The 16,212-nt window shown below is 38.0% G+C and overlaps 1 protein-coding gene across 2 annotated transcripts in view; it reads left to right on the forward strand.

Moving 5' to 3' along the window:
- Positions 1-16,212, forward strand: part of PCSK5 (proprotein convertase subtilisin/kexin type 5) — a 253,347-nt gene that overhangs the window by 138,222 nt on the left and 98,913 nt on the right. For both annotated transcript variants that reach the window (XM_030469899.1, XM_030469898.1), the window contains exon 10: positions 7,314-7,417. In XM_030469899.1, the coding sequence (XP_030325759.1) occupies positions 7,314-7,417 (104 nt within the window). The remainder of the gene's footprint in view (positions 1-7,313; positions 7,418-16,212) is intronic.

Here is a 16,212-nt window from a genome sequence, read left to right on the forward strand (position 1 = left end):
GGTTGTATCAGTTCAAAAGCCTTCAAACTGACTCATGTACAGACTAGGATGCATTGCAGAAACTGTGGAGATGCTGCACAAATATAAACTGAATGACATAAACTAGAGCCAGACATAAACCGGTAGAGATGATGTTGTACAGAAAAATGCTATTTCCTTGAAAAGATGTTCAAAAAGCTATAGCTTTGAATGCAAAATTCACATATTGTAGAATTTGTGAGCTTGAGATATTTCAGATTAATATTTCCCTCAGCAAGTTTGCCGACAACACCAAGCTGTGTGATTTGGTTGATATGCTGGAGGGAAGGGATGCCATCCAGAGGAACCTTGACACGCTTGTGAGGTGGGCCAATGCCAACGTTATGAAGTTTAACCAAGCCACGTGCAAGGTCCTACACCTGGGTCAGGGCAGTTCCAGGCAGAGCTACAGGTTGGGCGGAGAAGAGATTTAGAGCAGCCCTGCGGAGAAGGACTTGGGGGTGTTGGTTGATGAGAAGCTTAACATGAGCCAGCAGCGTACGCTTGCAGCCCAGAAAGCCAACCGTATCCTGGGCTGCATCAAAAGAAGCGTGACCAGCAGGTCAAAGGTGATCCTGCCCCTCTACTCTGCTCTCGTGAGACCTCACTTGGAGTATTGTGTACAGTTCTGGTGTCCTCAACATAAAAAGGACATGGAGCTGTTGGAGAGGAGGGCCACGAGAATGATAAGATGGCTAGAGCACCTCCCGTATGAAGACAGGCTGAGAGAGTTGGGGCTCTTCAGCCCGGAGAAGAGAAGGCTGTGTTGAGACCTCAGAGCAGCCTTCCAGTATCTGAAGGAGGCCTATAAGGATGCTGGGGAGGGATTCTTCCTTAGGGACTGTAGTGGTAGGACAAGGGGTAATGTCTTCAAACTTTAACAGGGGAAGTTTAGATTAGATATAAGGAAGAAGTTCTTTACAGTGAGGGTGGTGAGGCACTGGAACGGGTTGCCCAAGGAAGTTGTGAATGCTCCATCTCTGGCGGTGTTCAAGGCCAGGTTCGACAGAGCCTTGGGCGACATGGTTTAGTGTGAGATGTCCCTGCCTATGGCAGGGGGGTTGGAACTAGATGATCTTAAGGTCCTTTCCAACCCTTACTATTCTATGATTCTATGATAATATGCTTAAAACATGAGTAGTGTGCTGAAGTTACTTAGTGTTTGTTGAAATGAACAGATAAAGCATGCCTTTCCACAGTGAAATTTGGCAAATATCAGGACACTCAGAATGTAATTGGTTTAAATTATGTGTTCTTAATGAGTGTTAGTCAGCAGTTTGTTTTTAAATGTGTATCACTGCTCTTCTTTGTCCAGTACCTAGAGTAAGCTATTAATGGAAAAAGAGGAGGAATATGACAATTAGTGTAAAAGGCTTTTGACAGCAATTTTGATTCTAGAAAGATATTTTCCCAAAATTTCATGAATCGCACATCTCTTTAGACAAAGGGCTATTGTATATGCCATTAACAGTACTAATAACTGACGTTTGACTACAGTATTTTCCGTTGCCATTAATTTTTTTTTTAAGGGATTGTCATCTTTAGCCAGGCTTGGGTTTCTTTCAAAGTGATCTGATTGGGTAAAATTGAATGCAAATCAGAAATTAGCAGGAGAAATGGCAAATTTCTGACAAGCAGTCTGGAACCCAGAAAAGAGGTGTGAGCAAAGAAGGAACTGAGAGTTAATTCGGAAGTAATAAAATGGTTTGTTTGATATACTGGTTGAATGAACGGTGGTTTACCAGATCAGAAAATGAAAAGACTACTAGAGTAGAAACTTAGGTTACATTTACAGGGAAAGAGCTACATGCTAATCAGCAGGCATATAATATTCTTTACTTTTCAAGCAGGAAGTTAACAGGATTATTTACAGAGTATATGACAATTAGAATTTATAAGGGTGTCAGACACGTCAAAAACTTTTTGTATGTCTGTGTGTATGCACGACTGAATTACTAAACACTGGAGTCCATGTTTGTATCTTATTTTTGGGAATGAAATGGTTATGGTGTAGACCATTTAGACACTTAAGCACAGCGTAAGCACAACAATTAGAGGCTGTCTTAATGTCTCATCCTTCTTAAAATTCTGTGCTGCAACAGGCATCTTCACACTGACTCTTCATCTGACCTGGGAAAGAATGTCTCCCATTAACATAGCTAGTAGTGGTTTGTTTATAAATTTATCATAAAGCCCTTAAGGGTGGTGTGAAATTAGTGATTCAAATGATCTGCTGCGCTACAAGATGTCTAGGGCACAGAGGCTCCTTTTTATAGTAACAATTATCTATGTCTGTTTTCTCATAGCAAAGATTTCCAAAGAAGGTTATTTGATACTTCCAAATTGAGTGATGATCTTCCTCTTAGTCCACCATGTAATATTGTGTTTTCCCTTGATTCTTTGGTGAAAAGTTTATTGTATTCTTCCAGCAATCCTCATCTGCTATTTTAGTGAGAAATATTTTTTTCAGATAGGCCACCTTTGTCACATTCAAATTGCTGGTTATGAAGGTACTGTAGCAGTCATTATTCATGTTGCTAACCATATCATCTTACTAAAAAAAAAAACAAACGACCAAATCAAAGTTTCACCCTATTTGTTTATTGCATTGAGTGGTATTTTTGCTGATTTTCAATCTTGCACTGATTAGTTATTCTGAACAGTCATTTTTGGCATGGTATCTTTATGCAAAAGGATAGAGCCTAAATTCTTTACTATTTCCAGGATTAGCCCAGTTGTCACTAGGGAAACTACTTGCGGAATGAAGAAATCATATTTGGCCAAAAATGATGACCTACTATTTCTAAGCAGCCTTCTTAAAGATACAGTTTAATCTCAAATGTATATTGCTGTAATATAATTTATTTATCCTATTTCATTTTTTCACATTTACCTTGTTTCATAAACATTTTGAGAAGCCTGAAGGAAGAGGGCTGTACCTTAGAGTATAACCATTGGTTAAGGACACAACAGTCATTAATTTTTGGCTTCAGTACAAGTACTTTCATATGTAATTGTTCTCACTTCTGCTTATTCTGGTTTGATTTTGAGTGTTGTCTGGTATGTGTAATCCCAAGGCAGCTTCAGATGAGACATTGAAAAAAAATTTTCTGGAAAAAAATTGCCCATTTCTTGAAATCAGTCCGTTATCAAACAGGGTTAGTACTGTTCTTGTTAATGCATTTGTTCATTTCAAGATGCTTAGCCATTAATTCTTTTGAGATTAATCAAGTGGTAAATCAATTAACATCAGTGACATCTTGTCTGGATCTGGGGCCCACATGGCTAGCAAACAACTGTTTACTCACTTAGGATCCAATTTTGACATGTTTTACAAATATTTGACCAATTCTGTGATTTTTCCAGATGCTTTAAAATTGGCTGCTAGACTGTCTTGTTAAAAAAAAAAAAAGAAAATCCCTCTTCTTTGTCCAAATGAACTGCTGTTGACATCATTCCAGTTTCCTTTTTTTGTTGTTTTCTGTTTGGTTTGTTTTGGGGTTTGGTTTTGTTCGCCTTTTTTTTTTTTTTTTTTTTGGGTGGTGGGTTTGAGGTTTTTTCTTTGGTTTTTTTTTGTTAAAGTTTCTGAAAAAATTGTGTAGGCAAACAATTAAGCAATTGTAGATCTATTTTGTTTCAAATGAGGTCTGCTGTAGAGAGATAACTTCAGTGCAGCAATAGCTCAATTTTTACTATAGTGAAGGTCCTACAAAATCAGTTTGAATTTTGTTCTTATGCTGTTAAATCTCTTAGGTATAAATATGCCCAAACTGCCATTTCTTGGGAAGAAAACATAAAAATCTTATGACTTACACAGTAAGGAAGCAGACTGGAAGGCTGCATGAGAGACAGACTGATTTAACCATATAGTCTGTCATGTCCTGGAAATCAGACCTCTAATCAAGTTTTTCTGCCCAGAAATTCTCACATTATTTTCTATTATTAGGTAAGGATGGTAGATACAACAGTGAATGGCTCAGATTTCAAGATCTGCCATGATTTTTGCTTTTAGAAGTAAACCATGATTCTGAGACATAATCTCATTTGCTGACTGAGCAACTAATGTCAATTTATGAGAGATTAGTATTATCAAGTGAAGACTACTATATCTTTATGTCCTTTATCTAGGCATAGTTAGATCCACCACTAAATCTATCATTCCTCTTTAAATAATCAGTTGAACATGGCCTGTCTTGAATCTCTCCTTTAGAAGTTGAAGTAGTATTTTAGTGCCTTATTTTTATCAATAGCATGGACAGCTTGCTTTATAGAATAACAGATTGTTTAGATTCCAGATTATAAAGAATGCAGCTCTCAGGATTCCTGGAGGTCTTCCTGAAGGCTTGAAACATGTTTTTCTAAGACTTTACACAGCTTCCCAGTGAAATTCCTGAGTTGGTATAAAATCATACTGATTTTTTTTTCCTGAAGCATGTTACATGACTGTCCAAGCATATGCTATCTTAAAAACCCTTAATGCTCTTACATTCCATGACTCTATTTTCTTTTCTTCTTTTTGTTCAGTCATTTTTACCAGCTCAGCTGGATAAACAGTTGTTGTCATTCTAGTCCAACTGTCTAGTGTGACAAATTCCACTTTAAGAAACACTTCAAAAAAAAAAATGTATCTATGCTTATATTAATAAATGCTCAGGGATAGAAGGCATCAGCTTTCCCTGAAAATAACAGTGTAATTTAAACACGGGAATACCCTTATATCTGGTAGCAAAAAACACTGAGAAATTGAATGGCCATGAATTGATAGAGCTTGGAAGATATTACAAAAAAATCTGTCTACAATTAAGAAGAGATTCACTTAAAAGTCATCTTCCTTCTTCAGAATTTTCCATCTCCTCCCTGTTCCAACAAGAAGCATAGACAGGACTTTCTGTGTTGACTCTAGAAGAATACATGTCGCTTCCTGTAGTGTCCCAGCTGTAGGTAGAAAGGTGCTAGTTTATATCAGTATACCCATGGTCCATGCACACCCACTGGGAAATGTTCTGCAATGGAAAAGATACACTCACAACTAAAATTGTATTACTGCAAAGGAAATGAGAAAAATATGTCTAGTTCAATGATTTGGCCACTGTCTTTGCTCTGTTCCTTACAATCTTGTTACATAAAAGAAGTCTGACATTTTTAGGCAACTCTACTTCTTTTCAAGCATATGAATGATGAAGCTATTGGAAAGTAGAATGTGTAAAAATCAGTTATGTGTGAGTGAATATCCTATATGTCCCAAGTTTTTCTCTCCTGTATGGAATTGCAGACCATGTTCTGAAATTTGTTTTCATTATCAGTAATTGCCTCAACAAAGGTGGACTTCCACTGGCTCATATCCATGAATATATGTTTACATGCACACAGAGGATAGGCTAGGAGTAAGTTTTTTCTGTAAACAAGTTGACTGCTATAACTTCTGCATCTCTACTGCCTTTTCTTAAGGATGCAGCTTGTAGAAGCTGAAATTTGTCAACTGAAAACCTAAATTGATGAATCCTGAATGAAAAGGAAAATGCTCATTTTTCAATAGATTATCACATGTATTCACTGATTGCTTCCTAATCGCTTGATTTCAGCTCACAGGATAAGCAAGATTCTGATTCTGTATTCAAGTGCCATAAAGCAGTGATTACTCAAGTATTTCCAAAATATATTCTTTTGACAAAACCAAGTTCTGTAAGATGTGAAACAATGTGTGTGGGATGCCAATCCACACAACATTCATTTGCGTACATCAGAGTTGAATGAGATTTTTCTATCTTCCACTGACAGGGCAACTTAGAGAAGAACAAGGTATTTCTGCATGTTTGTTTTACCCTGTGTCTGCTTCCCAAGGAAATTTCTCATTGAAATTTCTAACAACTCGACTACATGTTGTTTTAAGAGTGTAGAGCCACTCCATGTGATGGCAATGTCCCACTCACCCCAGAAAGCGGCCCACTCAAAATCAGCCATGGTTGACATTCCCCACACTCTTCTGTTTCCTTGGTGTAGTTTCTACCTGCAAGTGGAAACAGAGCCCTACTATTATGCCTTAATTGCTGAGAATAAGTCACTTGTCTGCTGGCCCAAGTGATTTTTTTGGTCTAAGAGACACAAGAGCATGTGTTGAGGAACTGAACCAAGGTTTCCCAGGTTTTCAATGACTGTCTAGTCCTGGAGAGTGTAGACAGCCTGTGCTGGGACTGATAAAGTTCATTCTAGTCTATCTTCATAATTACAAGTGAGCGGAGTTGTGCCAGTATGTGTAACAGGGGTAGCTAGTGATACTGAGGAACTCATGCGCTGCAATACTTTTTTCATCTTCCTTATTTAGTGGCTCATTTCCCTTTACTAATCTGCATTTTTAAATGATATATTCTATGTCTTCTTACAGATGATAGAAAAACTGAGAAAATGGAAGGAGAAATTAAAAACAAATTAAAAACACCCCAATGACAGCCATGCACCTTTAGATCATCTTCTAAGAAAAGAAATTCTTCTTGGGGTGGACCTAAGTGAAACAACAAAACTATAATCCCTAAAGATTTGCTCTGGTCCTACAAGATAAATGGGTGTTAGTGTCATAGCGAGGATACAAATTGTATTTTCTTTCACCTTCCAAGTGGCTACATTGTTAGGAAGCCCTTAAAGGAATACACATTTTTACAAGGAAGCACTTCCTCTGTAACTATTCAGATGCAGTGCTGGCTGCTTGGTCTTCTTGAAAAATACCCATAGACCCCCAGTGAATTCCAAGACAAGGGGTAGTAGACAAATGAATAACAATAGAAGCACCTGAAATAGCTTCAATATGAGCTGAAAGTCTGAAGAAATTGCCAGCTGAAAGCCTGAAGGAATTGCCAGCTTGAGCACGCAGTTAGTGAGATTTAGTAGAGCTTTTCAGGAAGCCAACATTTTAATTTTTTTTTTCCTTTGCACTGGTCAAGGTAGATAAAATACAGTCAAAGTAGATAACGTACAGTAGTTGATGGTCATACAGACTGTCTCTGTGTGAAACATAGTCTTTCATCTTCCCTTAAGTTTTATATAATAGAATATTACTATATATCATTATAGTCTGTAGTCTGTAGTTTTTAGTTTAATGCAAACCCCCCAGCTGTATAAATAATTTCATGTAATAATTCTGTAAAATTAGGACACGTTCATTTGAATGGAGCAAAGGAAAGCTGAGAATTGAAATGAGGGTTGTTTTGGTTTGGATACGTTTTAGCTCACATGACCTTGTATCCCCTACATTCTGGTAAAATATGTCTGATCTGTGAATTTGTCTTTCCCCTTTTTCATAGTCCATTTCTGACCTGGAGAGACATACAGCATATTATTGTCAGAACTTCACGTGCGGGACATCTGAATGCTAACGACTGGAAAACGAATGCAGCCGGTTATAAGGGTGAGAGCTTCCTTTCTTCTTTGCCATCAGAAGTGGCATATTTTTTGGTGTTTTGAAGAAGAAATAATCTCAATTAGTGTATTTGTCCCTATGTCGTGCATAGTTTTGAGACCTTACAGGCTCAAATTGAAAGGGCCTATCTTCTCTTTTATAACGAAAAACCTCTTAGAATAACTAAACACAAAAATGGCAGCTACATTGACCAGATCTTCTTAGTCCCTTTCAGTCCTATTTCATACACTGCTGGCAGAAAGCTAAGTAAATTGGTTTTAATTTTTTCTTGTATAGCTAGTATTCTGATAAAATAGAGTTGAAGATACAGCAATTTATGGATTCAGACCATGCTCTTATTCATAATTGTTGACAATTTTGATGAAAAATCACAAAACAGTATTTTCAAATTTCTGGTTTATATGATTTGCCCTACAGTATTTATATTTAAGATTTCTGTCAAATTCAGGATAAAATCAAATCTTGAGCTATCAAGACTTTTAATGGGACAGAAATCATACTATTCAATCAGCTGTCATGTAGGCTTCTAAAATTTTGTACAGTCTTGTAATTTTGTATTAAAGCTACATATTTAAAACTTTTTCTGTTTTGTAATGCAAGCAGAGGTAAACATTTATGCCATTAAATAAGATATATAAGAGATATATTTTCAGGATGGGTTAAAGCTGGACCTTGAATTCATACAATGTGTGCTCAACACAGATTGGCTTCTCATTTCCATTCACTAAATTCTTACTGCTTTCAGTTTGGATTGCATCTAAAAAAAACCGCAAAAACCAGAACGGCTCATTTCTAGTTCTCTGTTCACAAGAATTTCACTCAAGACTGCAATACCTCTTTTAAGAGGAGATTTAAAGTGTTTTGTGCTAGGACCTTCTGAGAGAAGAATGTAATGTACAAGAACCATCTAATTTTTAACCTGGTTTCACTTTAAAACTGAAGCCTAGTTTTAATCTATTTCAGATCAAGGTGCTGCTACCATAGAGCGTCTTTGATATATCATTCTGACCTATGACATTTCTGCTGCAATGGAATAGAAACCAAACCAGAAAAACTCATTTTTGGATCCAAACGAGGCTCTAACTACAAAGGGTAGATTTAGAAATTGGGTATTTGACTCAAACCACCTCATCATGTGAAGGTTCTGACATTCAAGAGCCTGGTTTTGTCCCATTTACCAGTGCATGCCCACACACAGAACACATACATAGTGAGAAATAGATGATACTTCCTTAATTACAATAATATTATAGTATTTGTTATTGTCAAATATTTCCCACAATTTAAAAAGTTTTAGTGGGAGATTGTAACTGTATTATCATTTTGTTGGAGCTATCAGAAGATCAAACAATGCTTTTCAAGTGGCATAAAGTAGAGCTTTTTTTTTTTCCAGAACTTACTTCCAAATTTCTATATTTCTGTGTTTTTCCACTTGTTGCCCAAGAGAGGCAAACAAATGCTCTTTGACATATTTCAAAGCAGCTGTCACTCATTATCAAAGAGAGGTCACACTAACACACCAGCAGTAGCAGCATTGCCAGCAGGACTTGCAGTTTTGCACTGCTGGAGCCTGCTTATTCTGAATCCTTGAAGCTTCATATTTATCTATGTATTGTAGCAGATAAACAGTGAGGAAAAGGTCTGAGAAAAGGTTTCTCCTCCACTTGTGCGAACTCATGAACACAGATAAGCTTAACTGGGGGACTGGGATTCAGGAAATACAACTTGAGCTGGCAGAGCACTGCTGTAGGGTCCATGGTGGAATTGAAAAAGAGGACGACGAACTAAGTGTCTCGACCTCTATGGAGCTCAGGAATCAACCTTAACCCAAATAAAAGCACTAGTTTTAACTAAATAATTTTGGCAACTTAGGCTGAGCAAATGGTTCCAATAAAAATGCAGCTCTCTTTAAACCTCTGTTGGTTTTGGAAGGAGGAGAAGCAAAAGATTTGGATTAAATGACAACATCCAAATCTGAATTCAAAAGGGGGCTTGCACACCGCTTCTGGCAAGACTAAACCAGGTTTTTTTTCTTTACTATTGCACGTGGCAATATTTAGTGTAATATTGCACTATTACCCTTCACTGTTGCCAAGAGTAACAATTAAAGTATGGTTTTTCATACATGAATTTACTCTAATCAGACTGAGTTCCTTAAGGAATTGTATCATAATTTTGTTGGTGGCAAGATCCAGATTTCTTCCACAGCATGTTCTTAACTAGGGAAAGGGTGGAAGATTTTTTTTTAATTACATAAAGCAAAGACAGTCACAAGAAACAATCTGGCTTTCTTTCATGCATACTGGGAAAGAAAGAAAATGAAGAGACAGAGACAGGCTTGCTACTTTAGAAATGAGAACTTGACAGGGTGAAAACAGCAAAAACTTGGAAGAACCTCTCACTCAACAAAGGGTCAGCAAGAGCTGGTAGTTGAAAGTGGGTCACCATGCCTTTTCAGAGGGCTATTTTACTGGGCTACATGGCAACCCTATTCCTCACTGTAGTCCCTGGCAGCATTCTGCCACTGCAGAACACACAGAAGGAGCTCACAAATGTCATTACTGCTTGCAAGATCTCCCTTTTTTTCTGTCTTACATTCATAAAAAGAAAGATTAATTCATGAAAAACCCTTGAGCCAGCTAGTGATTTGCTAAAGCAGTGCCTATTATTTGTTTAATTTTCTGGCAAGTAAACAGCATTCGTTAAATACATGTCAATAGAATTAACTCAGGAATGGGCAAGAGTTTTTTCCTGGTAATTTTTTAATTATTGTTTTGTTGTCACCCAGCATCTATCTTTCCTCAGGAGCTTATTGCCTGGTCATCTCAAAAAGAAAGACTTGAATACTCATTTTGGGATATTCTTTGGTTAGTCAGTTGTACGTATAATTTGTCAGTAGATAAAGAGAGATGCTCAATTTCACCTCAAAATCAGAGGGGCTTTTATAATTAAAGCAGTTAATCAACTGATTATATGGAAAAATACTAGAGAACACCTGCTTTTGTGAAGATATCACAAACTCTGCTGATCTGTTTTTGCGATGGCAGGTTGGTATGCAAAGCTCTTGGTTCTGTCAGTTGTTTGGTCAACAACAGAGCATTCAACTGCATTCATAAAAAGGGAGTGCTGCATAAATGCTGACTTGTCTTTAAGTTGAAAGATACAGAATGAAACACTGCAGTTTTAAGAACAATGATATGAATGATACGAAGAATTCTTTTTCTGTAAGTTTCAAATACTATCAAATACTGTCTCTGGGGAAACAGACCATTCACAGGAAAGGAGTACTCTTAATTTGCAGGATGATTTTTTGAGAACATCTTTCACTCTTCCTGGCTCTAAAGTGTACACAATATGTCAGTACAGTGAAATAAAATGCTACTCAAAGATAAAAGGAAATAAAAATTCTAGCCACTTTTTTCATTTTCAGACCTTTCTAGGCCTAGTGAAAGTATTATTTCTACAGAAACCGAGAGTTGTCTCATTTGCCAAGGAGTAAAACTACCAGATTTATGCCACATTCCTTTAGGTTAGCCAAAGTATCTGCTGCTTGCACTGGAGAGTGAATACTGGGTCGCTTTATGTGACTACCTTTCAATATCGTTGCTTAATTACAGTATTTAATAAAACTGCTGATAATTCTTGTTGTGAGAAGAGCATTACGAGTCTAGCAGTAAAAGAGATGAGCCTGTCTATGCTTCTAGATAGGAGACCTAGATTGACCAGATTTAAATTGCTGTAGGGTGACCAGTAACCACACACAAATTTAGAAACCAGCAAGAAAGTCTTCACAACGTTTACATTTCAGAGAAGACAAATAAACTATTCATGAGCACCCTGCTGCATATTTTCAATAACTTTAAAATTCAAATTAATATAAAATTATATTTTTAAACCACTGTTAGAAGCTTGCGTAAGACTTCTGAAAAATAGCAAGCACTTGTGAATGGTTATGTTAACCCATCAATCAAAGCTGTTAATCTACAAAAAGACCAGTCTTACAGATGCTAGCTGGTATTTTCACACACTGTTGGCAGATAATATCAACTCCTGCCCATCCCTAATGCCCATTCACATGGTGCATGGACCAGATGAAACACAAGCTTTGAATTTGGCTGTTGTAATATCCCAGGTTTCGGTAGCTGGCAATCTGACACCAAACACACACATGAATTTGCATTGTTTTTTGTAGGAATGGGGAAGACCATATCCTATGTAAGCTAGACTAATTATTTTTTTTACTTGAAAGATTAAGCTGGTATTTTTAGGTAAACATTTTAGAATGCTTGTTTCCTTTTCAACTTATTGACAAACATGGGCAAATGCAAGCTCTCTCACATGTGACTTGTTTCTCTTGCTCTCCCAGGGCTCTGTTGGCTCAAGGCAGTGTTTCCTCACCAGGAAAACCCCCAGCCCCGTGTCCTTTGGCCATCTGCTCTTCTCAGCAGGCCCATGGCTTCATTGCCAAGCCATGACACAGAGCTATTTCTGCAGCTCTACACCACCCAGGGAATCCTTTTAAGTCAGATTTTGTGTCCAAATGCATTAGTCCTTGAGAAGGGCTCCAGCTCAGCAGCATCAGTCTCTAAACCACTGGTATAATGACTATATCATCAGAAGAATCTGACATCTGGAGTCCTATTTACCAGATATTAAGCTACACAATTTTAATGTTCGGGAATTATATTTATCAAGAAACAAGCATATTACATACCATTTCCAAATGTGAGCCACATGAACCAGAACCTTACTGAGTAAGGTTTTTCATGTAGGCAGCAATGAATTTGCGATAAGAAGCCCAAGGGCAATTGAAAGAAACATCAGGGCTTTGGGACAATAAGGGGTCAGGAGCACAAGTAGCCTCTATCCTTCTGATTACAGGGATTGATCAGGGAAGAAACACGAAGACCCAGCAGATGGGTAACTGGTTCCAAGAGTAGTATCACCAGCAGAATTTGGGGTTTTTTGATAATGGGTTGGCCTACATGACTCCAGGCCTGCTGCAACAGACAGGGTATATCTGTCTCAAAAGGGGAAAAGGATCTTTGCGCAGGAGTTAGAAGGGCTCATCAGAAGAGCTTTACACAAGATTTGGAGAGGACAAGGGATAAAACTAGGCTCACTGGATATAAGCCTGGGGGAAGGATGCCAGTGCTTTGAGGGATGGTGTGCTAACAAGGTCCTTAGTTCTGCTCCATGATGTGCTGAGTACACTGGAGCACATTTGAAATGTGCCTGTATTAATGTGCACAGCACCCTCGCCACCTCAGTAGAGGTAGGGATGGAGATCCACATGGCAGCAAAGACACAAGGGTTGTTGATGTGTTAGAAACCACGGAAGCACCTGAGAGCAGTCACACAGAAATTAGGGCTTCTTCCCCCTAAAAGGTGGCAGAATCAGTAGCCCAACTGAAGTACATCTACACCGATACACACAGCATGGGCAGCAGACAGGAGGAGTTGGGAGCCATTGTGCAACTGGAATACTATGATGTAGTTGCAATCATGGAAACATGGTGGGATGACTCACACAACTGGAGTGCTGCAATGGATGGCTATAAATGATTCTGTGATTCTAAGTAGGCAGCTGACAGCAAGAGTTCAGAAAAACAAATGTATTTTTGGAAAAGACAATCTGTCCATACATAAATGACCAAGACTTCAACAGACTGGTGGAGGTAAAGTCTGAGAGAGATGCTTGCAGTCACTCACACAGATAGGCACTAGTTTTATATTAGCTGAACTGTTTAGATTAATCTGAACACCTTTCGCTGTGTAGCCCCTGCTTGGAAGTTGTTTGAAGTCAGAGCAGCATTTAGTTTAGCACCAGGAAAGGAGAGAAGCAAACCAGCTACAATTAATAGCTCCTCTAACAGTGAGTGGAAGTGTTTCCCCCAGCACTGACAGAGCATGTATGATTGGAAAAAGTCTGTATCCTCAGGAATCTCAACCACACTTAAATATCATAGGAATCACAGGGTCAATACCATAACCTTTATCATTGCTTTGTGCAGAAAACACTGCTGTAGTTAGAGAAAGTATTGGAGAAATTATTGGAGAAAGTATTGGAGGTGAGATTTGGAAATTAAAATAGTTAACAAAAAGTGAAGTAAAAACATGCATTTCTTTTAGCAGCAAATTAAAAGTGGTTGTTTTTTTATTGTATGGTCACTGCGACCTTTCTAGATGGCTCTTGCTTCCTTGCTCACAGCTATAAATAAAGTTTTCTTAAAATGTAATACTAAAATTACATTAGGGATTTTTCAGTGTTTCACTTGTTAAACCTGAACAAATTGCCAGGTATCTGAACGCTGCTAGCCTTGAGTGAGACCTAAAAGAATCTCTTTGGGATTTGGGGAAGGTAGTTGGAAAATATATTGAATTCTGCAGCCTAGATCATGGTTATTGGATTTTTTTTCCCCCTACACAAATTGAGATCCGCACAATGTTGCTTCCAGTTGTAAGACATGTAAGATCAGAAATATATCTATATAGTTCCAGAGATGGAGATGTACAAAGGAGAAGAGGGAATCTCTCATAGAAGCCAGGGAGGTGTCATTATTTCTCCCAACCTCAAACTCTTTATTATCAAAGCTTCTCATTACTCGTCAGCTCTGCAGCACTCTGTTCTCTGCTGGCTCTGAAAAGCAAGGAATGAAGCTGTGAATGGGGAGTCTAAAACGGAGTCTGAGCAGAAACTTCAGGCCCGTGCTGGGATACATAAAGGAAAGTAGATTGACACACTGTGTTACAGTTGGTTGCTTTCCCGGGGTCATATATTGTGAGTTGAACTTACACGTGTTTTAAACTGTAAATTAAATGGCTCTAAAGCAGGAGTAACAGGAGGCAAAAGGCAAAATGAGCATTTAAATTTCTATTATAATAGCACTCAGAAATGTCACCGAACCATGATCAGCATAGCAGATGAAGAATTTTAAGAGTGTCTCTGCTCAACAACTGACAGACTTGCTGTCCATCTGTCCTAGACATAAAGCTATGCACAATTACTATGCTCTGCAGCTTCTAGTATTCCAAACATTGCCAAGGGGACTGACAGCGCTAACAGGATGTACACCATGGGAGTGATAACCTCTGACATTATATTCTTTTAACAAGCCCAACTCAGACCTTTAGCAAAACTCTGCAAAGGATTGGGGGCAGAGGGGGAAGGGAAGAGATAGAAGTCTTCCACTATGGACTCATAACCTGAGTCTGTCACTTGATTTCAAACGTAGGTTTCCATTTTGCAGTATTAAGAAAGAAGAACCAAGATCTCGACAAATTTTAAACGTGAATGATAAACTGCTACAAATGTCCAAAGCAGAATGCTTTAATTGTAGACAATGAAGACTGCATTTTAAAACTCCTTAGGTGATATGCATTTGCATGACCTCTTACATATTAATTATTGAAGCAGCACACTTTTAAGAATGTTCTGTGCAAATACTTTCCCATAGTCATATGCATCCATGGCAGTGGTGAATATCTTGTGCACAGTGTAATTCTGTCTTTTTGAAAAACAAGCACCTGCCTTTGGGAACACCAAAGCTCTTCATTGCTGTTGCAATGCTATAGTGCATTTCAGTAATTGCAAAAATGACAGTTGTTATCACTTTAACTTTTTAAGAGTTTTTTCACTTTAGTGGAACTAGGATCCAGTTAGGAAGCAGATCACACCATACACTATACAGTATTTTAAGAATTTAGAGCATCCTATCAGGATGTAGAACATCTACGGAAAGATAAGGGCCTACATAGAATAACTCAGATCAGTTAGATGCCTGAAGTTGTTTAAAACTTTTGTATCACTTTTCTTCCTCCAGAAAAATCAGCTACTGGGGGGTCACTTTTAATTCAGGGGATGTGGAAATTCATCCACAAGGTCTATTACCAGCATTTCTAGTCCAGCTGTCTGTGTAGACTTGTCTGTCTTTTAACTTCCTTTTGCTTCAGGTTAGTGATAAGAATCTACTACGTAGCTCTACAAGGATAGTATGAATTCCACTTAGTTAATTAATAATTTCTCTACTTTGGGGAGAAATTGGTATAGTTTTAGTTCTAAAAATCACCATCATCATTATCAATGAATTTTCAAAACACTTTGTTACGACTTACTGCATATTTGTGTATTATTGTTCCTCTGCCGAAATCTGCTGCAGCCTTATGCTCATTCATGAATTAGTTTTAGTGCTCACTCTGGAGCACTGACACTTCTGAACAGACACAGTCACTGTGCAAGACAGAACAACAAGGATGTTCTGCACCATGTGTGATACACCTGACAGCACAGAAATGCTATCTTTGTGTCTCCTGCTAACGATCTGTCAGCATCTCCACTTACAGTGAGGAGGGAAAAAAAGAAAAAATCTAATATGAAAAGACTATCACTAGTTAAAAAAGTACAACTTCTATTACTGTAGATGCTCCTTAGCCAACTTTATTTCGGCAAACTTTTTTCTCCCTTCTAAAAGCACATAATCCTCAGATTTATTCCATTCACGTAAGCTGGCTCATTTCAAGCTGTATAAATGAATGTCTTCAATAAAGGCTTTATGATTTATAGCCAAATGCTACTACAGAGAAGCAGCAGCTTGTCTGTCTTAGCAATCACCAGCCAGCAGTAGTCAGGTTTTCTGTTTCTATCACAACTCTGCTTCAGAGGCAGAAAAGTAAACTAGTCTTCCTGGTCACTCTGCTGAGGTTTTCAGCAAGGCTTATTGGTATTTTCTCTGACTCTGGGGAAAATCACTCATATGCAGGCCACACTAGATACCATGTGCTCA

This window comes from Strigops habroptila, chromosome Z, assembly GCF_004027225.2.
Source record: "Strigops habroptila isolate Jane chromosome Z, bStrHab1.2.pri, whole genome shotgun sequence".
NCBI classification, from domain to species: Eukaryota; Metazoa; Chordata; class Aves; order Psittaciformes; family Psittacidae; genus Strigops; species Strigops habroptila.